This window comes from Venturia canescens, chromosome 1, assembly GCF_019457755.1.
Source record: "Venturia canescens isolate UGA chromosome 1, ASM1945775v1, whole genome shotgun sequence".
In the NCBI taxonomy this organism is placed as follows: Eukaryota; Metazoa; Arthropoda; class Insecta; order Hymenoptera; family Ichneumonidae; genus Venturia; species Venturia canescens.
The window spans coordinates 3,105,132-3,127,631 of NC_057421.1; the positions used below are offsets into that span (position 1 = coordinate 3,105,132).

The 22,500-nt window shown below is 45.8% G+C and overlaps 1 protein-coding gene across 1 annotated transcript in view; it reads right to left on the bottom strand.

Annotated features, from left to right (window-relative positions):
* robo1 (roundabout 1) overlaps positions 1–22,500 on the bottom strand; it is a 285,369-nt gene that overhangs the window by 119,767 nt on the left and 143,102 nt on the right. Inside the window, exon 2 of the mRNA XM_043416409.1 lies at positions 18,889–19,197. Within this exon, the coding sequence (XP_043272344.1) occupies positions 18,889–19,197 (309 nt within the window). The remainder of the gene's footprint in view (positions 1–18,888; positions 19,198–22,500) is intronic.

A 22,500-nucleotide genomic window follows, 5' to 3' on the forward strand; every position in this document is an offset into this window, starting at 1 on the left:
ATTTTCTAATTTATAAGTTTAAAAATTCTCGGTTTTACGTGTCAAACGTTTCGCCAAATTTGCTTGCGTTTTATGGAAAGTAGACTTTGGAAAAAAGGTGAAAAATTCAACGCATTTGGAGGTTGAATCTCAGAATCGCAGCTGTTACAGTTCTCCGTAATCGCAACGACTAAGGACCGAGTCGAATGTACGACGAAGGCGAAGATAATATTGTTGATATCGAGATTTAATAATGCCCCGATATTTTCTGATCGATTAACTCCTGACTTACGAACCCTCTTCCCTTTTCATTTTCGAAGCTCGCGCTCTTTATTGCATAAAGGGTGCAGAGGAAAGTGTGTACGAAAAAAGAGATTGAGAAGAGCGGGCAGGCAACAGTTTAATATAGGGCGCGCCATATTTTGAGAGAAGAAAAGAAAGGCCGGGGCTTGTCGCAGGGTGCTGACGATCGCGGTGAACCCGGGAGTTTTAGCCGCATCCGAGCTCGAGGAAGAAAGCGAGAGGGAAGAAAACTCCGGGGTGTGTAGTACGTATTATGTGGAACTGGATCTTGGCGCATCTTTTGTTTTTGAGAGTGAAAAAGTGGTGGATCAGGTCAAGATAAAAGCTGGAGTAGCACTGTACCCGATAAGAAGGAGGCCTCAAGTGTTCTTTTCTCAACCAACTTTCCTTCTCCGTAAATCACTCTCGATTTACGCAGAATTGATTATACTCCGATATAAATTAGTTGGATTAAAGTGAACGAATGATCGTTCAATAAATCATCAAACACGATCCTGCTCCCTTTGTAATCGAACGATCTTTCACCACCATTACAATTACTGGAATCGAATCACCGGACTAGATCCGTTGAAATGAAAAACGTTTGGTTCGTATCCTCGCTTTCTCTCTTTCTCTCTCTCTCTCTCTCTGCTCTCTCTCGGTCCAGACAGGAGTAAAGCGAGCGAGATTGAGTGAACGACCGTTCGATTGACGTCGCACAGATTCGAAGTTTGCTCTGGTAGAATCGTGGTTGTCGGAGCACACGTGTCAATTAGTCAATGGAACGAGAAACGAAAGCCCCGGCGAGGAATAGAGCCAAATACACGTGTATATATAGCGTTTCTACATCCGCACTGTCTCGCACGTGTCGGAGTCATTGGCCGCGGACCTAGAGAGACCTGCGCGAGCAATAATAAAATATACGTGTACGTTTCTCGATGAAGAAGCTTTTCTTTTTCGAGTTTTAAAATTCTTTATCATCCCTTTCCCAGAGCGGCTCACCGAGGGCTTGAATCACCGCCGAATATTCGCGGTCTCATTCTCCAGCTATGCACTCCATTCTCGCTCTATTAATTTCTTGAATATATCTCGAGCCTTTTTCGACTCCTCCTTTGTGCCGTGGCAAATCACGTAGTTCTTTCTGCACCCTCGTTCACAACTTCATACATGCGTCTAGGATCGTATAACTCTCCGCAGTACGTGCGTAACCCACACTGAAAGTCTTGGCCCATACGCATGCAGCATGCGAAAAAACTCATAGAGACTTTCAACGTGCAAAGTGTCCCGATGAAAAGAGTACCGACAATAGAAATCGGTGCACACACTCAGGGGCGCGGGTGGCACTGACGGCGGAACGGGGAAGAAGGGGCTGCGAAAAAAATGAAAGCCAAGTAGGTGGGGCTCGAGTGCCCCGGGTGCACTATTTCGTTGCTGCTGCTGCTGCTGCTGGTGCGACAGATGTAGGCACCACGTGTTGCCGATTCGTACCGCGTGCACAATGTGCGCCAGAGAGCGTGCAAAATACGAAACGCTTTCTAATTGAGTAATCACTGATTCTCAGTGGACCCGGCCCCGATGAGCATTTACGTATATTTCATTTCGAGCTTCGAATACTTAATGACATTTTTTGATACTTCATATCTTTTTCATAGGGATTAAGGTATCTCTTTCACGGGGCAGGCGGTCGGAGGGGTACTCCTATGCTTTAACATCGAAAGCCTTTCGTCTTACCAACTGCACGTGAATTTAGTTTCTCGTTTTCAATTTACACGAAAAAATGACAATTGTGTACTTTTAGATGAAAAAATAACTATTTCATAATGTTCCTAATTTTGGCGAAAAAGCTTCTTGTGTTATGTTTCAAAATGTCAAACCCAAAAGCCTTGACAGCAGCAATGCAGGCTTATGCTTTCAGTTTTTTACTGTTGGCTGCCCTGTTCAGGCTCGAACAGGGCAAGCTCTAAGTCGCCTTGTTTATTATAGCTATACGAGAATGGGTTGATCGATGCGACGTTGCCGCGTCTGAAGCTGCGTCCGCCAGAGGAGAGAGACAAACTTCGTTTATTCATTTTTTGCACATCGCAGGTAAACGGTATGGTGAAATCACTGCCAATTTTGCGAGAGTTATCTTGACAGTTGGTTCATATACCAGTGTGTGTTTCATCAAAAAGTGGCTTCTTTAAGAGTAGTTTTTCAATGATTTTTTGCCTTTTTGACGCTTTTCCATAAGATCGAATGTAAAAAAAAAATTCAATTTTCTCAGAAACGGTATGATCGAACCCGCTGAAATTTCGCAAGCAAATAGTTTACATACTTCCGAACGTATGTACCAATTTGCACCATAAAATTATGAACCGCAACTACGAGGAATCTTGAAGAAAAATGTGATTCTCTTTTCGCGTGTGATTTAAGATTGTACTTTTTTCTATCTACCAGCTTAATTTAGCTCGAGAATTAATTTTTTCGTAAGCTCGCACTATTCAACTCGTATGAATGTCAATATTCGATTCACTCGCTCATTCTTAATTCGAATAAATTACTAATTAATTAGATGTGTGCGAGAGAATTTGATCGTTTGAGATAGAGCCATGGACGAGCTCGGCTCCCGGTAGAAAATATCCAATAGGAACTGGACGTAAACGAAGATGAAGCTGCTGCCGCGCTCGATTACGGTAATTTAAGCCTTATTTGCTCCAATTTATCTTAACATCCATCGTGAACGCGGGATAAGTCGCGGTGCGTGCCGAAAGTTGAATTAAGCTGTTTCAATTAAGTTTATGTGTAAGATTGGTAAGTCAAACACGAATTGGACACACGAGACTTAAAACTTTTGTTTCAAATAACTCGTTCCTGCACAGAGAGAATGTAATACGTCGTTGAATCGAATATCCTTTTAATTTAGAGCCCTAAATTCGAATCGTTTTCTGACTCCTTTTATCATCTCTATGAAGCATGAGAGAATAACAGAAGCGAAGAGATTGGGGGGCGAGCGATGACGGCGATGGTGTTGAAGAGAAAAAGGGGTGCATCGATGGCTCGTTGTGAGGCTTTAATGGGAAAGCACCGGGGCGTAGTGAGTTGTACAAGAAGGTAGAGGAAGCGAAACAGAAAATGAAAATGGAGAAATAGCGATAGGGGAATATGGAGAGTCTCCGATCTACGAGACAGGCAAGAGGGCGAATCAATCTTTCGTAATCGGATGAAAGCATCCGGATTGTTCGTGGCGAAGCAGCGAGGGGGTGGTCGCGAGGGAGGAACCAATTGTCAAAATCAAAATCCTAAATTCAAATATCGCACTCGAAGTAATCACGCCAACTCGTCACGCCCGCGTTTCGTGGTCTATGACGTTGTAGATCGAGGCTGTGCTCGCGTATTTATAAGGGATCCACAAACATACATATCGACATGTAAATGTGTGTGTTTGAGAGTTCCACGTGTGTGTGTTGGATTACGAAAGCAAAAGAGCGAGAGGCACAAGAGAGGGGGAATATGAAGGGTTCTCCGGTAGAGTAAAGGGCCTCGGGGCACAATGGCCTCTCGTCCCAGCTGCGGGTCGGTCGTTCGACCCTTCGCGACCCCACCGAAATTATTCTAATGACGGGTAGGGCATAGGAGGATACACGGGTAGTCTGTGGATCCTTCTATACCGATACCATTCCGTGGACTCCTCTGAAACGCTCGAAGAGAAGAGTCTAAGCGTTCCTGGAGCTCGCAGGAAACTTCGTCTCCTTGCAAACTCGGCAATTTGCTCGCTCTTCCTCTCTCTCTCTTTCATCCAAACCTTTACCTCCATTATCGTAAGTGTCACGTTTTCTGCTACAAACGCTAATTAGATATTGAATTAAAACATATTCTCCGGGCCGTCCCCTATTGCGTCGATTATATTCTCGTCAAATGGATGTTATGTAATTGCGCTGATTGATGGATACCGAAGTCGAGGGTCTGAGCCTCTGCTGGGACGTTATTGTAAGATGAATACCAAATTTATTTTTTTCCAGGATTCGTGATGATCGCGCGAGTGGTTTCTTCGTATTGGAGTGCCGCAGGAGTTCGTTGCCTTTGGCAGTCGGAAGAGGAGTAGGCGACCAGGAAAAGCACAGTACTATTTCCAATTGTTCCTTTCCGGAGGTCACAAGATCGTTGAAAGCATTGACGTGCACGCGCTCTTTGACCCATGAATCGGTTAACTTTGACGCAACGATAAAAGTTAAACGTTCATGCTTAATGGTCGTACATATATAGCAGCAAATTGCTGATGAATAGCGATGGAGAAAAAATTCTGACTGCAGCACACGCCAATATATTTGCACGAAAGTGTGTACTCTCGGATGGCTCGCACTCTCGTTTACGTGTCGTTGCTCTAATGACGAAGCAATAGAGAAAATCGAAAAAGAGACGGAACGAATGGCACCGAGGTCAGCATTGCCAGAATTTGCTTTCCCCTGCGACCCTATTGATTTTTTCGGAAGGTTATTATTAAAAATCCATTTGTGGCCGAGCGAACCAGTTCGTTATTTCCTGCCGATACCCCCGGGGATTGGCCAGCCGCAGGCTTACGAGGTAAATCGAGCTTTTCGAAAATGGAACGTTGCCAAAAAGCTGTAGAGCCACCGTCCTTCCCTTCGCTATGGAAAAATCAGAAAGAGATTTATCCACTGCGTTCTCCACACTTGATGTAACAGTGTATTATCTACGTCAACGACAATAATGAACTGGCACGAGCGCAGAGATAAATAACGTTTTGTGAAACTTGATCACAAAATGTGTATGTCGGGTATGAAAAAAACAAAAACATTTTATATGGTTACACAGTGTGCTGCTGGGAGAAAGCGGCAGTGCATCACGATTAAGGAATTTATGACCCGGTATGGGAAGCTTTGCCAGGTCTTTGACCTTTCTTCTCACACCTTCGTCCCCCAGCCGATTGCATAAAAAACGTATCACTTCGGCATGGCCCAGGATCTTCGATTCTCCGGTAAGAGACTGTATGCAGCGACAGAAATGCTCTCCCCTTCCTCTTCCTTACTCTCTTTTTCTTACCTCTCTGGCGGGTGGCAAGCTCGCAACTCCCAACTCTCTTTTTCTCGGTGCGAGAGTGCGAGATATCACGATAAAACGTTTCTGCTCGAAGATCGATTGTCGCTCGAGATTCTTTGCTACCGCCGATTTATTACGTACTCCACCCTCGATCTCTCTGTGATTCTGCAGCCCCCGAGGCCATCCGGTTTCCTCCACGTACAGACTCCGTCTCCTCCTTCCCATTGGCTTAATTCCACGAAGCATACCGGCGCTTTAAATCATCTTACGATCTGTCCGTGATCAGAAACCGCATGTACACAGAGCCCGCGGAGACTTTTCTCTACGAATATAAACCCCGTGAAAAATCGTCTAATATCAATTCGTTTGTATCTCTGCAACCGGGACAAAATCATTCCGGATCACTTTGTTACGTGAATTTAGCATTAAATATTATCACTGTGGGTGTGGAACTCTGTGCCAGGAGCGTATACGTTACCTTCGATCTCTTGGGTGCTAAATGTACGGTACCGCGCATAGATGAGTGTGCGAGTGTGCTTGTCTCGGAATGGAAAAATTGTCAGAGTCAAGTTTCCGTCTGCGGGTATATGAGTCTTACCAAGTACAGTGCTCTATGAGTAAAGACAGCGAGTTATAGAGGCGAAAGAATAGGAGTGAGACGAAGATAAAGAATATATAGTGACCGGCCACAAGCTACCGGTATCGCTCATCTCGGCGCCATATTTCATGTCCTATCTACACACTCGCGGGGCTACGCCTATATCGTGCTTCGAGTCTCTTACTCTCTTTCTCGTACTTGTTGGCTGATGCTTTTGCTGTTGCTGCTGTTACAATGCCCCTAGCCGAGGTTGTGCACAGCAACAACAACAACAACAACAACAACAACAATAACAACAACAACATCAACAACATGGATGTGTGTGCCACGGTGAATGCGCTTTGTACCTCTCTTTCTATCTTTCTTTCACGAGAGAGAGAAAGAGAGAGAGAGAGAGAAAGTGGCCCCCGAAGCCACCGGGAGAGGTGGCCATTGTGTATCGCCTCATCCAGATGACTCCTCGATCCGGCAGGAATGTGACCATTGCTTAAGACCCGCCCCGACGTTAGTGTACCTTACCTTCCTCGTATATTCTCCCTCGAGCTACGTCGCTGAGGAGGATATCTCAACGACAAAAATCGCAAAGTTCTCCCTGCGCCGGAGGGTGAACTTGGCTCTCTAGAACTTACTAGTTCGAGCGCACCAACCCAGGTGCGACGGAGCAGAGAGAAAGAAGGAAAAAGTCGGATATGCCTCATGCAAACTAAACCTGCTTGGACCTTACCGGGACTATCCTCTCTCAACTGCTATTCCTCATACCGTTCTATGTCTATTCGATTTTCAATGCGATACATACACCGGGCGATTTATGATTCTCAACTGGAACGCGCGATTCAACTTTATATCCACCTTCGGATATGCCCCATTGTCCATTATTATTCATGCTCGATAATTCTTGCATCCGTGACCGCGGTATATTCTTAGAAATGACAATGGGCCTCGGAAGATTCGAATTTTGAGGAAATCGTTTTGTGGGCACGAGAATTATTTCGAGTATCATCCAATTTTCGGTAGATTTATCACCCCCTTCTTTTTTATGGTTCTTCCCCAGTTCTTTGTTCCCTCGGAATTTGTATACGTTAGTTAACATCGTTAGAATTCTCGATTCGAATATTCATCGCGTCCGAAAACCTCGAGTTGATTGTACCTCAGGAAACGTGGGTCTTTGTGATTCAGCATCATCTTTCATTCGTCGCTTTTTTTCTTCAACTCGCCGTTTTTCAGTGCCGGTCGCTCTTCCATTTTATTCACACGATTTTTGGCCGCAGACGATAACAAGTGGGAGGCTATCGAGACGAGGATCATGAATCACTTCGGTGGTGAAGTCATGATTTTTAATATGCAGGTTCTGTTATAATTATCAGCGAAAATTCAATAACAGGTTGTAAATACAGAATGGGAGTCTGACATACGATCGTCGGAGCCGTCCTAACCGGCCGTTTCATTGAAGACCCTCGAGATCATGTTTCGCTTCATCAGATCTTAACAACACCGCTGTGCATGCGTCGATAGGGATTTCGAGTCTTTGAAGATGATCAGCGCTCTCGTTGCACGACGAGAGCATGTATTTTCACGTTGGTAGATGCAGTCGATACGATATGTCATGCTATCGATTACAATCCGCAGACTCTTGAAGCTTACGGCTTTGACGAGTTTGTTCGCAAGGGGTATTTACGTCATACGGATCTGGACGGCTCGCTTTGGTTGCGCCCTGACTCCGCTGTTGGCATTATGTACGGAATGAGCATCAATTATCGCGGCATCTCTATTAAGCGCGGGGGTTCTTTCCAGATGTGTAGATAAAGAGTTTTCGACGCTGACGGAGAAGCCGCGAATGAAAAGGGGCGAGGAGGAAAGAGAGGAGGCCGACAAGATGCTTCTGTACAAAGAGAACTCCTCGAGCAGCCCTGCCGCTTATTCTTCATCCTACGAGTCTTCGTTTTCTGCTTCTTCAACTTCTTCTTCTTCTTTCTTTCGTACCGGCTAATGAAGGTAAAACCAGCACGATGAAAAGGATGCTTCAAGATATCTTGCCTGATTTTCTCGCACAGGGTATCCCCCCTTCTATACCGAGTTCGATGTGACGGAAGCTTCAATCATTTCAAAACTTATTCTCCAAGGTCTTTTCATGCATTTTGCTCGTACGAAACGGCCCAGCGGTATTGTAGCTGGAACACAACTGTTGTCTCACCAGAAAATTTCTCAGCCCATCACTGGCAAAGTTCTGCGTCGTTGTCGCTCCTTTTACCAAGTATATTGAGTCTACCTTTCCCCAAAAGTACTTGCACTGGCCATCTTCGTGTGATGGAAGCATTGACGGATGATTCACATTCGGGACTTGCGGGAGTACGCCAAATAATCATCGACGGAGATGATTAAATTGCTCTCGAAATGAAAAGCTGTAGAAAAAACGGTCCTCATCTTATTTTCCAGATGCTCAGCTCTATTTTTTCTGCCCTCATATTTTCTCCCCGTGAAAATGCAACTGCTTAAAAGCGTTGGCTGCTGAACCAATATATGTGTTGTATTGTTTTCCGATCACTGGTGAACCAAAGCCAGAGAGCTCGAACAAGAACGAGAGCAGCAGCTCATCCGGCCTAGATTGACCCACTCCGCTCGCACAATACCCGATCTACTTGCTCGTAGTGGGTGCTGTCTTCCGGTTCTCTCGGCGTTTTTTTTCGTTTTGTCTCGTGCCGCGTGCGGTTTACGAGCGAGAAAGCGAGCGTAAGAAAGATAAACCCCCCAGGAGAGCTCATGTGCCACGCGAAGGGCCTCTATTTATTCTCGAGGGCTCGTAAAAATCTCTCCTCCTGGCAACTCGAACTACCTCGCCATGGGTAGTAAGCTAAAGCCACGAATTCTCGAGTACAACTCAATACACCGGAGCGTCGTCTTGGTTTACTCGTAAAATTTCCTCGCGTGTTTTACCTCGCACGCTAGACAATCTTGACGATCGACGGATTTATTTTTACTCACTTTTTAAGAGACAATGAAGCTTGGTGCTCAGCTCGCATCAATCGTTATTAATAATAGACGTTGGAAATACAACGAATTACGGTCTGATTCATTACGAGATGCAAACAAGAAAGCAGATCGTGATTCTTGTGCCCTAGCCAAAGTGGTGGAGTACGCGAAAGTTGGCTCATTGCCCTCAGCTTGCGGTCAGGATACAACCAGCAGTACGGAAGTAAAAGGGTTTCGTAACAGTTTCGCGTCTATATACATCAACAGATGTGCCAAGTACGGAACGAGTTTATCGGACATTGATGCCTCGAAGGGGGCGAAGTGTCGTTCGATTCGGAAACCTCGAAACTGTACGAGAATCAGGAGAATCTTCTAATTCTTTTTGTTCTTCCTTGTCAACATTCCACCACTGAGAAACCATCGGTTTCCGATAAAATCAACGCGCGAGGACTTCTACGATTCTCGGGAAAGCCATTAAGACTTTTTTTCTCGTTCTCTACCGATCAGAAGCTCTGACTTTTTTCTCAACTTCCGAAGCTGCATTTCACCACTTGAAAGCAACCGCTCATTCGCGGTTGCTTCCAACCGGTGAAATACGAGCTATTCGTTTCTTCAGTTTCTGCTAAAGTTGCTTCGTATTTTCTCAAAATCTTCTATTGATCATGAGTTTGGCATTTTTTCACCACACCAAATGGCTGGACCAGACACATCGTACTAGCAATGCATTGAAGTTTTCCAGTTAATAATCCGTCTGACGTCGAAGACTGTATTCATGACGTTGCTCTGAATTTCTGGGTCATACGAATCATGTATCTTACTGAAAATATTATTCAGTCAAATAAGCCTTTTGAGCAGGCTCTTGTATTGTGAAAAGCTTCTATATTTTGGATTGAGCCCAATCACAAGGACTTTCTTTTTCGAAAGCTTTTATGTTCATCGTGTTTTCATCTTTCATATTTTATTCTTGTGCCATCGTGTTATTCCTTTGTATCTTCATCTCTATCTTTCTCTGTATTCGCTCGCAACACTCTCATGCTTTTTGTCTCTGGATACAACTCCCACATGACAATTCGATAAAGCGATCACGTACGGTTTTCTGACGCATGGTTAGTTTCCCACGCGCCCTCGACATACGCGGCGAATGGTCGAATCGCACACCTTAAAGTACTACATATAAATACACACAAGCGCACACAGAGACGCTCAAAATAGAACAAAAGAGAAATGCCTTCAGATTCTTTGAAGCAAATGGACTTGTTGTATCTTCCTTGTAAAAACTAGTACGTGACGCAAAGTGTTAACCAGAACAATAATAAAAAAAAAAAACAAAGAAAGAAAAAAAAACGAAACAAATCGAATTTCGATAGCATCGAGTCCGTCAATCATGAATCGAATGTTAAGAAAAAAAAAAGGTAATCCACATTGGACTTGTTCTTCGGTGTGCTTGAAAATTAATGTGTCTCATGGAGAGCGAACGAAAAGCAATCAGAAAGAAGAGCACCGAGAGATAAGATTCTCGAATGATTTTCATCGACGTTCCGTGTTAGCCAGAATGACGCGGTAGAATATATTTATGCTTTTTTATCAGGAAGATGACGCATCGAAAGATCATGGGAGATATCGGCACGAGAGAAGATCCTTCGACGGAGATACGTTCCCGAATGAAAGCGAGTCGTTTTTGGAACCCCCGTTTTTCAGTGGGACACCCTCGAGGGTGGTCGCGTGCTGTAATAAAACGCAACGTTTTCTTTTTTTTTTTACATAAAACTAATTAGCCGGACGTGCTAAAGTCGCGTATATCTTAGTAGCGCAGTAGAAAAATAGTGGCTACACAGTTATTCATTAGCGATGCTTGCCCATGTAAAATGACGTTTACGCGCAGTGGACGAAACTCTGCAGCGAATGGTCAGAAGTTATATTTTGTATAGGACTTTTGGTAACTAGCATACGGTAGCGCGCAATACAGCGGCAACTCATTAGTTGATGGAAAGCTTTGGAGGAACGAGTACGGAATATTTCACGTATGTGGAAAACGACGAGCCGGGGAGAGATCGAGAAGTGCTGAAAGCTCAGTGAAGTTGGTAATATCCGATGTCAGCTTTTCCTCTGGTTTCTGCTCCAGCTGGCTACGGTCTTTTGCCATATAAATTGCCATATATCTGTACGATGTGTCAGGATATATACAGGCCAACAGCACACGTTATTAGCTAATGGAGGGAAAATCCACTACGCGTGATGGAGCGAGGCGAGAACAGAGCGGTTTCAACGAAATTGTGAAATTATGAGAGACTGGGCTGACTATCCATGGAAATGGGCACGTTGCTTCTCCCTCGTAGCTCTTCTCCCGGGCTTCTATAGCCTCTCGCCTGATTTTCGAGTACGATAGAATGGGCTTTTTCTCGCCTTAGCGTGCTCGCACCTCTCGATAATATAGAGAAGCTGTGTGTGTTCGGTAGGGCGCCTCCATTCATCCCCTGTATCGATCCTCGCCGGTGCAATTGAGATACTGCGTACATAAATATACTCGTCGTACTTTAGCCTCGCGCAATACAAAAGTGAGACTTTTCGTTAAATTGAATGTTTCAATTCGGAACACAAAGATCCGTTCTGATTGACGGTGGTAAAAAACGATCGGGGCTTGTGTTTATTAAAGCAACTTCCTTACTGACGCGAACAACTCAATCGCAGTAATCAGTTTCCATCTAAATGGGTCATCTCTACAAGGAGCGTATTAAGAAGTGTATTATTTCATAACGTGTGTCTACGGGCGTTGCTGTCGGTGGTGCTCTCTTCTGGTTCTATCATCGTCGGCACGACCTATCCCAAGAAAAACGCAAAATCATCGATGCTCTTATTCGTGTGCTCGGTGCGAGTGGGATTGTCCAAGTAGCTGTGGATCAAGGCGGCTTGTATTCCTCTCGGCGTAGAAAGGCGGTTCCGATGGAGTTGCCTCGTCACTTTATTCCTCGTTCTCTCATGATTTGCCGGACATTTGGCTCGGGACCCGATGCTCTCTTTGACCACGTCAAAGAGGATGTGTCTTACGAAATTGTATCTTGATGGTCCATTGTAACGAGATGATTCGATGAAACGCGCTCAAAGTGGCGGGCTTGTGTTTCGATTGAATTCTGATCGGTCAATTTCTATTTAACAACGATGATTCGGGCCCGTGACAGAGAGAGTGTTTCTTTCGGTACGTAACGTGGATAAAGTAATATGGTGAAATGATGGACAGAGCTCGAGGAGCGGACTTGGTAGGGCAAGAAGTATCGGTATAGATGACTGAAAGGTTGGCGACCTCGGAATACGCTCGGGCGAAAGAGGCGAGAGGCAGCCGGTGTCGGGGGGGGGGACGCGGTAGAGGCGAAAGCGAGCTGCCAAATCCGCTCGTGTTACCGACTTCGTGTGCCGAGGTCCAGAGCGAGACAAAAGAAGAGAGGGAGAGAGAGAGAGAGAGAGAAAGATGAGGGTACTGAGCACCACATGCCTCCTTAGCCCCCGGCAAAGGCATATCTTGGGTTACTGTGCGGCGTATGCTTCTTCGTCGTTCATCTCCACTCCCTCTCATTATATTATCTCTCACTCGTCGCTATATACCGGGGCTCGCGCTTAAGACGAGCGACTTACACCGGGGCGTATAATTCGAGTATTATGCCCGGCACTTGTCTCGCGAGACACGCGATATCTGCAGTTCTTGAAGTATATGCTATGTAGGTAATACGTCTGTATATGTATATAAGTTTTCTTTGGAGCTGACGTTACCCACGACTTTGGCCGTGATGCCGGTGAGGTCTTAAAAGAGAGTCTTCATCGCCGGCGGGCACGTGCGGCGAAATAATCGTGTCTCGGTGCAAAATCATATTCCCACAGACTCTCTCACACTCCCGTGTTTCGCCGGGGGTAATGATTGTAACAATTTTTATCATGACCTCGTGGTGAATGCAAATTTAATATTCTTCGGTATCTGGCCGGGTCTCTCCCGCTCCCTCTCCTTTCGATTCACCCAGCTGTTGTCGTATAATCTGCTAATCCGCATTCGAGTCAGTCGCGCTTTCATGACGAGGTATCTTATCGTCTCTCTCTTCTTTTTATCCATATATACATATGAGATGCATGCTGCGGCTGTGTATGACGAGTGAGAATATTTTATGAGGACATTTAGAGACGTGTCATTAAATGCGAACACGAGGGAAGGAAGCGAGGAAGGAACGAACGAACGAGAACGGAGAATCATTGCCCATGGTGAACATGACACAACGACACGAAAACGACGAGGTGGGCGCTCATGTTAAAGGCCCAACTACGAGACCAAAAGAAGAGTAAAGGGAAGAAAAAAATCTGCGCAAAATATAACGCAGGGGCGCCAGCCGAGCGTAGTCTACCAACGGTCCGGCATAGCTGGCTCGTTAGATCTCGCGGGAGGTCCGATCTCGAAACAATGGCTTGGCGCCCGTTGGTACAGCGCGTCCGCGCCTCTTCTTCCTTCGCCCTCTTTCTCCTGGCCTTCCGTCCACCAGTATATTCCGCCCTTCCTAGTCTCTCCATACACCGAGGGATGTGTATGCGAAAACGCATGGCACAGCATGCTCGCTCTATACAGAGAACGCCTGGTCAGGTGAGTCAAGGGGGAACTTTTACGCCACGGGACAATAGCGTCCTGGGCTACTCTACATACGTTCCCATTAAAGCAGCGAGCTGTACGCATTATAATGCTTGTGGCGCGACGGTACCCGCACGCGGCAGTTTTGCATGTATGCACCCGCGAATCATGGACGGGGAAGGGCTCCATCCCGCGAACCCTTCTTTCTACATACATCAACGAGACCTTCCAGAAGAAAGACTCGAAGGGTTACCTCGCGGCTTGAACAACTGCTCTCTTACACAGGAAATGTTCCGCTGTATCACTTAACCACAACCTGCTCTTCCACCCTTTTCCACTACGCAATCATTGTCTCTGATAAAACAGTGTTATTTTTCATCCTCCCATTGTAAATGTGTATGTGTCCAGCTTGAACGTTTCGAGTCCGCATTTCTATTCGAAATGGTTTCATCAGCGACCAGGCCAGAAGTAAATTCGACTTGGATCAAAGTCAAATCTTGACTTGGATCTCCAGGCATGAGGGACAGACGCTTTCGCGAACGCTCTGTGTTCGCAGAGACTTTTGTCGTCCAGCCATCGATGTCTTCCTGGAATCCATACTTCGAGGAATCTCTAAAGCCAGACTCTTCCACTTCCTGTGGCATCGGCGATTCGAGGGAGATTCCTGAGGCTGCAGAATACATTGGGCAAACCCTTTTTTCTCGCTGTCACCGTCCGTTTTCTCTCATTACATTCGCCTTCTCCTTGCTTCGTCCACGTCCGGTTTATACGTTCCTGGTGATAGTGGTCGTGTTATATGTGGCACTTGAACATCGCTATATCAACAAGAGAAGAGATCCGTGTCGTACCTACTGGCGGCTACGGGTGTGTGGGCTCTCCCATGCTGACTCATCAGGACTCCGGAATTCCGGTGTGTAGTACAGCTTACCGCAGCGCCAGCGAAGTAGAGCAGGCTTGTAGTAAAACGCCGAGCACGCACTTACTTACTCACCGAATCCGGATTTCGCGGAAGGGTAGCCCAGAAATCAACGGAGCAAGAACCATTACAGAAATGGATAGCCATCTGGATCATGCAGCCAGCGGCAGCAGCAATTTGTATACGAAGAAAGTAAAAGATGAGAATATGCAAATGAAATATGTCGAGTTCCATGCGCGTTAGAGGATTGATGTCGAGCACCATATCGCTATGGTCATCCTAAGAATATCGAGCGCGTTTTATATATTCGAGGAGAGCCGGAATCCTCGATTCGTCGTTTGCACACGTACATTTATACACTCGGCTGTATACAAGCCTGTGGTTCTTGTACAGAATGTACGTATCCGCGACTAGAGACCAGCTGAGTTCTCACCACTTCACATAAATCAGAATTATTTCGCCTGGTACTCTCTCTCTCTCTCTCTCTCTCTCGCGATGTTGAGTACACAGGGATCCGCTATCCTATCTCTCGTTTTCCTGGGCGAGGCGTTGGTACCGATACCGCGTGCGCGTCTGCCTCCGTTCGTGCTATTGGCATATTTACCGCAGCCATTGCCGAGAACGTATTGCCGAACGGGTGCGTCCCTCTAGGAATCGCTCGCGCGCCACTGATACACGAGCATCCCGCATATACTACCCTTTCGTTCAACTGTCGATTCACCGCTCTCTTTCCACACCCCTCCGCGGTACAACCACAGACGAAACCCATAGATGCATTTGCTCGGAAAATAATTGTTCTACATACGAGCCGCTATCGTGAAACATACGTTACTCTCTTTTATTTTATTTTCCAGAGCGACCGCCCGCGCTGCGAATTCTCGTCTATATTTGCATGAATTTGTCTTGGCTGCGCCGACCTCTTCCCACGGAGAGCGGTCATGTCAACGAGCTCAAATTTTCAATGGAATTTTCAACCACTTTGGGGTCTTATTTGATTGCAATATTCTGCTCTCATTTTTCCTTCATTGTACTTTGAATAATGTTATAAGTTCGATATACTTGCACATCACTCCCTCATTAGTTTCGAGCGAGAACGAATTTCTTTGCGGCAAATTGTCCAACAAATATAGAGATTTTTTCTTTCATTGCGTCCTCGATAGAACAAAGTCGTCTAAATGACAACTCGTTTGTTCATACTTTTTCTCGGGAAGCTAAAAAGTTCGTAGGAACGAAAAAATGGGGTTTCATTGAAGCAAAAGAACGCGTACATACTTTGACACCTTTCTTCGTACCAAAAAGCGAATGAGAGAGATAAATGCGCCTGCTGAAAAGCTCATATGCCATTTCGTGGATGCATATGGGAAGGATGGATCGAGACTGGCTATGTCGGGCAATGATAATCCCCGGGTACCCGGTACGCTTGAAGAATGGCAAAACGAAGTACGTATATAGAGAGCCCAGCACTCTAGAGACAGAGTTTTAATCGTTGCAAGAACCATTTAGATCGGACTAAAAACGTTCTTTGAGTATGGAATCTGGGTCGGCGATATATAGAACTGGTCGAGCCGCAGGGAGTGGTGCGATTATGAGGGTGAGAAAAGGAGAGAAACATAGCCGGAAGAGCGGAGAATATTTGAATGTATGGACTCGTTTCTATGTATTTTAGCGTCGTTTTTGCGTGCGAGATCATCCCAAACGCTTTATCTCTCTACCACTTCCTCTGGATATTAGCCTCGGAGCTGTCTCTCTTTCTTTGACCCAGCCGTGCGAGATATGTGGCTAAATGCACGAGCAGTTCGTATTTATCGCAATAATTCCAAGTGCTGCGCTGGTATTTTTTTATTATCCGTGCATTTTTCGCGTATCTTCGTGAATGAAGTATTTTTTTCTTTTCCGTACAATTGTGCAATGAAAGTGGGGCTCATTCGTATGCGTTTCTTGCGAGTCTCGAATTGAATGGCTGTACAGAAAGGGCGATAGAGCTGCTGGAAATACAGACAGAGAAGTTCGAGTCTCGTAATTTATTTTAAAATTATCGTAATTATTCCAGAAGCTGAGCGTCGAAAATTCTGAACGACCGAGCGCGCAGCTGACTCGAGCCTTGAAACATATTCTAGCCGAACAATCGTAGTTCGTCTTCAAATAATTTCCGTTCGGTTCATTGTTCGCTGTTGTACGAGAGATTAGCATAAACCAGAAACTGTTGCGATCGAGCTCAGTCTTCCCAGTGTGTACAACGTTAGCTCCGTTTATTTTTATTCTCCAGGTAAACACGAATGGCTCTGGTATAACGAGAATTTTTATCTGGCTCTGCGAGAGAGTTGCATCAACGGAGCAATGGATGAAAAAAATAAAAAAGAGAGGAGAAAAATAAGGAACACGAGAGTAAGCGTTGCAAGGGCTCACGAATAACATGATGGGGTGCATGTCGGTGTGCGCCCTAGAGCCACGCAACAGGGCTCGTTGTCGCTGCGTATACGTGTCGGAACTACGGAGCTAAGGCATTGTACGGATACGTATAACACACACGGAGGTCGGCTCGGTGCGAGAAAACCGCGGGGATAAGATAGCGAGCCCCGCGCTCGCTCGCGGTCCCCTGCACTCGCGGTCCCCTGCGCGCGCGCGCGCCCGCGCGCCCGTAACGTGTTTCGCGAAATTATATGCCAGCACGCCGCAGATATCGCGCAAAATTGTAAACAAGCACAAGGCTCCCCACTCCCCTTCTCTTTCTCACTCCTGTCCACAACGACAGGCCGAGCGGTATCGTAATTAATGCTAATTGCACTCGCGAGCTTTTACGTGGGAATTATGCAATTCGGGCGATAGCCCGAACGCTTCCGTGGCGCACACACGGGAATATAACGCGAAACGGCTCTACGCGATTTCGATTATTTATTATCGTTCCATACGCCGTTTCGTCCTGTCTACCAGAACGATTATGTACACTTTTCCATAGTTAATTACATACATGGATTCCATATCTATCGAACAAACCATATCCTGAGATTCATACGAGCCCAATCCGCTCTCGCGATATTACATACCGAATTTCATATCTCTATGACTTGTCTAGCTTGACGGAATGCTTTACAACCTCAACGTTACATGCTAATAAGATTCGGTATCGTTCGCCAGCGATCCGCTGCTCGCTACTTTATCATTCGAGTGTGTACACAAATTTTATCCGGTTCTACGATAGTGTTTCTCATTTTATTACCGAGGCTCGAAGCAGAGTTCAATTGAATAATCGTGAATGTGAGAATTTTTTTTAAATCCATCAAATTCCGTACTTCAATGTTCTGTTATTGCGGACTTGAGTATCACTGAAGGATCGATCCGTGTTTTCGGATCGGTCGAAACTGGAAGAAACAAATGAAAATTCGACGCGGAGCAACCTCGGGGGCCTGCGGGTCGATTGTATCTTCCTCGTGTTCATTGAGACGAAGCGTAAACTTGTTGCTACCGAGTGTCATAAATCTTCGGGAACGCTCTACATATGACGGTAGTTTAAGGTAGTACGTGCGATCGTAACGGGCGCGAGGATCGATGATTTCTTAATCGGCAAATATATACGATCCGTAACCCTGGTGCAATAAACTTGATCAATTCTTGCGGTTAACTGGCTCGATTGCAGCGAGTGCGGTGCCGGGTAAGGAGATGGTTGGACGAACCGGGAGGTTGCACGATCGCTGCTGGGTCTCGACCTCTCTTATGCCCTCTCTCTCGGTCCCTCGCCCTCCCCACTCCCACTTGATGTTGGACCTCCGGAGCACAGCTCGCGACTGTGCTGATATCGCATCACATATCTCATATCGCAGGCTCACACCAAGCTGAGAGAGGATCGTAATCGTAGGTCTCGATCCGACTATAGACGTCGATCGAGTAGATGAAAACGGCGCGTCGCTATTGCGAGCGCATCAACTCTCCGTACACATGTGTATTCGATGCACGCGATACACCGAAGCTTCTCGCACATTGTATCGATTGATATACACGTATACGAATATATACAGATTCGAATAAATTCGATATGCTGGCAATGCAACGATGTGCGCGCCCTCTGGTAAATCGAAGCAGCGAGAGAAGAGCGAGAAGGATGCGTGCGGGTTTACGGACGCTACGGCATTTCGAATTTCAATGATTTATCGGGTTCACGACTTGCGGGCATGCATAATCGATTCGCATCCGTATCTCTCTTCTCCTCGACTTCGAATGACCGCTCCACACGAGTACGTGTACACTTGTATGTACGCTCGAATATATCCACGTAGAGATACGTTAATATGCTTAAACTCCGGTCTCGAATTGCCTCGAACTTTTAGCGATGAGATAGTCCACGAGCAGGCCATCGTTGCTTCTAGGCTGCACGAACGACCGCGATACTTCCGACAACATATAAAGCAATTTGTTTTCCTTCGGCTGTTGTTGCGCTCGGCATACAACAACTCCTTAAATACAGATGTACACGTTGAATCGATGATTTATTATGATGAGCAGCTTATCTCTTACCTGCTACGGTGAGGGTGGCGTTCCTGCTGCTGACGCTGCCCGCTGCGTTCTTCGCTACGCACCAGTAGACTCCCCCGTCGTGTTCCTTCTTGCCGTGCATTACTCTCAGGAAGAAAAGCGAACCAGTTGGCAATAGGACTCGGTGGGATTTAGCGTCACCCGGTGACGTTTGGACCGGCTCGTCGTCCTTGTACCATTCTATCGTTGGCTCCGGCTTACCCTCCGCTTTGCAATTCAACGTCACGGGCTCGTTCTTCGCCGCTATTATGTCCGACGGATGCTCCGTTATCCGGGGCGCTCTCAGTTGGGCTGCAATCAGAAAACAATTTGTTTACATGAAAAATTCGTTGATCGATTCGCGGATTAGAGAAATTATCGGATCGAACTTTGATCTCGGGAGAACCGTCGCTATCGAGAACGGCGGACACGTTCATCATAACATCAGGAATTCTCAGACCCAGTCAGATTTTCTTTGCCGCAGCAATTTGTTACGCACGTCGCATAGATGCATATACTGTCCGTTCATTCAGAGGTCAATGACACAGAGACAGAGACCCTTTAATGCTCTCCACTCGCTGGCATAACAGTCCGCAATACACTCGTACTACGTGCATGTGGAAAGAGCAAACTTGGCTGTTCGTACGCAAAGGAATTTCTCCGATAGGAACTATTATTCTTCGATATGTCGATGTTGCTGTTGCAATAGAAAAAACCGTGCAACCAAAGTGGCCAGAAAAGCAATCACGATCTGCAGAAACGACTCGATGGCTTAAGCATGCTGCTAGTACGTGACAGCCGGATGATTCGGTGGGTCGTTATTGACATGCAACCATTCAAATATTGTTACAATATGTTCGAATCTTTTTGGCGGCTTTTGTCATTAATGTTTGGACGTAAACAACATGACTGTCGCGTGTCGTTCGTGGAGTTTCCGTCTCTGGGCGAAGCCCGGATTTCAGTGGGAATCAATGAATTCGTGACGTTTGCAATCGGCACGGAAAAATGGTTTTAATATTCCGTGTTGATGGTGGATGCTACGGGCTAAAGTTCGCCGCTGTTGCTGGCACTCGGTTCATGGAAGATTTCAAGACTTGGGGCAGCTCGATATGCGAGAGGATTTCAGAGCGAGATAGAAACAGGCTTCGTCGTGCTGGGAACATCGATCGATCCCTTACGGCGTTTCACGCACGGGGTGCCCTAATGTTCGCAGTTCATGCGATGTGCACCAACCTTCCTATTGGCTCTTGTGTAGAACAACTCTATAAATATAGTCGGTATTACGAGGCTGTACACGTAAATCCTCTTTTTCCGATTACCTCCACCTTCGGTTTGCGTTTCAGCTCAATCAAAACTTGGCAGACATATCGAATGAGGAAACACTGAACCTTTGAACCGAACATTCAACCGCAATGTCAGTATAATGAGCGTGTGCATACTGATACACTGACATTTGCGTTCCGATCATTCCAATTATGAAAGGCTTTTCATGCTTGAGTTGATGTACGGAGATTAAACAAGCAACGGTGGTTCGTTGATTTCCGGTTTCCACTGAGGCACACATCGAACGTCGAATAATGAATCGATGAACGATTTTCAACGTTTAAATAAAGAGGGCAGAGTCAGATGGCGTTACGAGATCCGAGAGGACCGAGAATAAAGGGATGTGAGGCCAATAGCTTTTAGTACATTGGGAGCTGCGCTCCCAGTTAAAACCCGAACTGGGTATGTCGTTGGCCGATTTTCAAAGAGGACCAAAGTGACACCGAAAACGACAGGTTGAGCTTGAGAGCTGGAGCAGAGCGAGGCGCGTTTACATGGGAACGAAAGTGATTGCAAGCTCAGCAGAGCTTGATGGAATTGACAGCAGACATTTTTCCTAAAATTGTCTGTCTCTTTTGCCTTTTTTACAACGAGCGAAACGAGTCGCGTGTGGTTTATTTACGGCGTGCAGTGAAAGAAGAGGGCGATGCGTTGAGCTTTATTCTTACGATGTGCGGTGGTTAGTCGGATTGCGTGAGCTTGCATATTTAGGAGGATAAGGCACGCCGTACGATCTGGCCAAAGGGATTGGTATTGCATAACTACGAAGCGAACACCTCGCCACCTTTGTTTTTTAATTCTCGATTTTTTATTCGCACTCTCGTTTTTCCCCGGTGCTTTTTTCATTCACTCGTTAAGCTCGAGTGAGTTTCACTCGTCGTTGGAACGCCTGATAGATATACACGTTATTCTCAAGCCACCCCTTTACAGCCAACTGCATTTCTCTGCTCTGGTTGCTTCATAGAAAACCCGGAGCGTTGGGCCGCTCGCTGCACATCCGTTGAATCAAAAGGACTTTGTAATCATATTTTATTCAGGGAATATATGCATAAAACATTGAACAGGCGCGTTCGCGTATATTCCCTTACCCGGGGGACGTTATGTGCGACTGCGAAACTCGCACGCACGAATATCTGTATGAAAACTTTCTCATATCCATGCTCTCCTTTTACCGTTTTTATAAGGCCTAGCCATGAACGTATGCAGCTTTTTTTATGCATGTACGCAGGTACGCGTTCGTTCATAGCCACTTTTCTTTGGAAATACGCGCGAGCGACGAGCACACGCATATATGTTTCACACAACTCGTACAAAATATGTTGAACAAATATGTATATTTGAATGTTCACCGAGGAAAGCGACATCACTTTATTCTATTTTATGTAAAAAGAGAGGCTTCGAAAAGGGAAAGAGCGAATGGAAAAAAGGCTACAGCGAGAGGCGTCAGATCGCGAGAGACAAAATGCCCATCAGACCAGCAAGGCTAAATCCAGTCTGATGCAGCCAGACCCTAACGGCGTAACAGCGGATTAATACCTATATGCATACATGAATTTTCGATTATTCCATTATTTTTACTCTTTTACTGCCACTGGCTATTTCCCTCTTGCCTTCATTTTTCCTATAGCCACGAAAAATGCTTTGAAAAACAGACGCATTCGCGTACTTCTCCAGCGCTGTTATCTAATGGATATGTTTCGCCGAATGTTGGTTTTTTTTTTTTATTTTTATTTTTTTACTTTTTCATCGTTACAACTTTGCCGGCTCACTTTGTAGCTTGGCAATTTGTCGTTCGATCTCGCTCGATCGATCGTTATACAACCGTTTGTAAAGATTGTACTGTTTTTTGTCGAGCCCGGACAAATCCACAGTTCATTATCAAATAGAATCGCTTGAGAAGTGAGTAGAGAACGCGCGCGCATTGAAATAAACTCGGTCCGAAAAACCCCGTTAGCAATAGCAGTTTATTCTCATGGTGTTGGCTCCAACATAATAACGGAAACAATCGTTAAAAGCTTCGAAATAAAAACTAGGAAAAGAGTTAAAAGTCCGCAAAAAACGTACATTATAAAAAGCTCTCGCGTAATCACTTTGCTCTGTATTCGAGCAGCAGTGCGCTCGCGAGAAACACAAAATCCAACAAATGAGGTGATGGGACGACGAGAAGCCAGGAAATGGCTTCGCGAACTAAAAACTACACAAATAAATGCGCTCACTTATTAAAACTGCACGCGCACCCACACCTGCCTTATAAAATGGAGGCGAAAAATGGGGAAGTTAAAAATATATGCG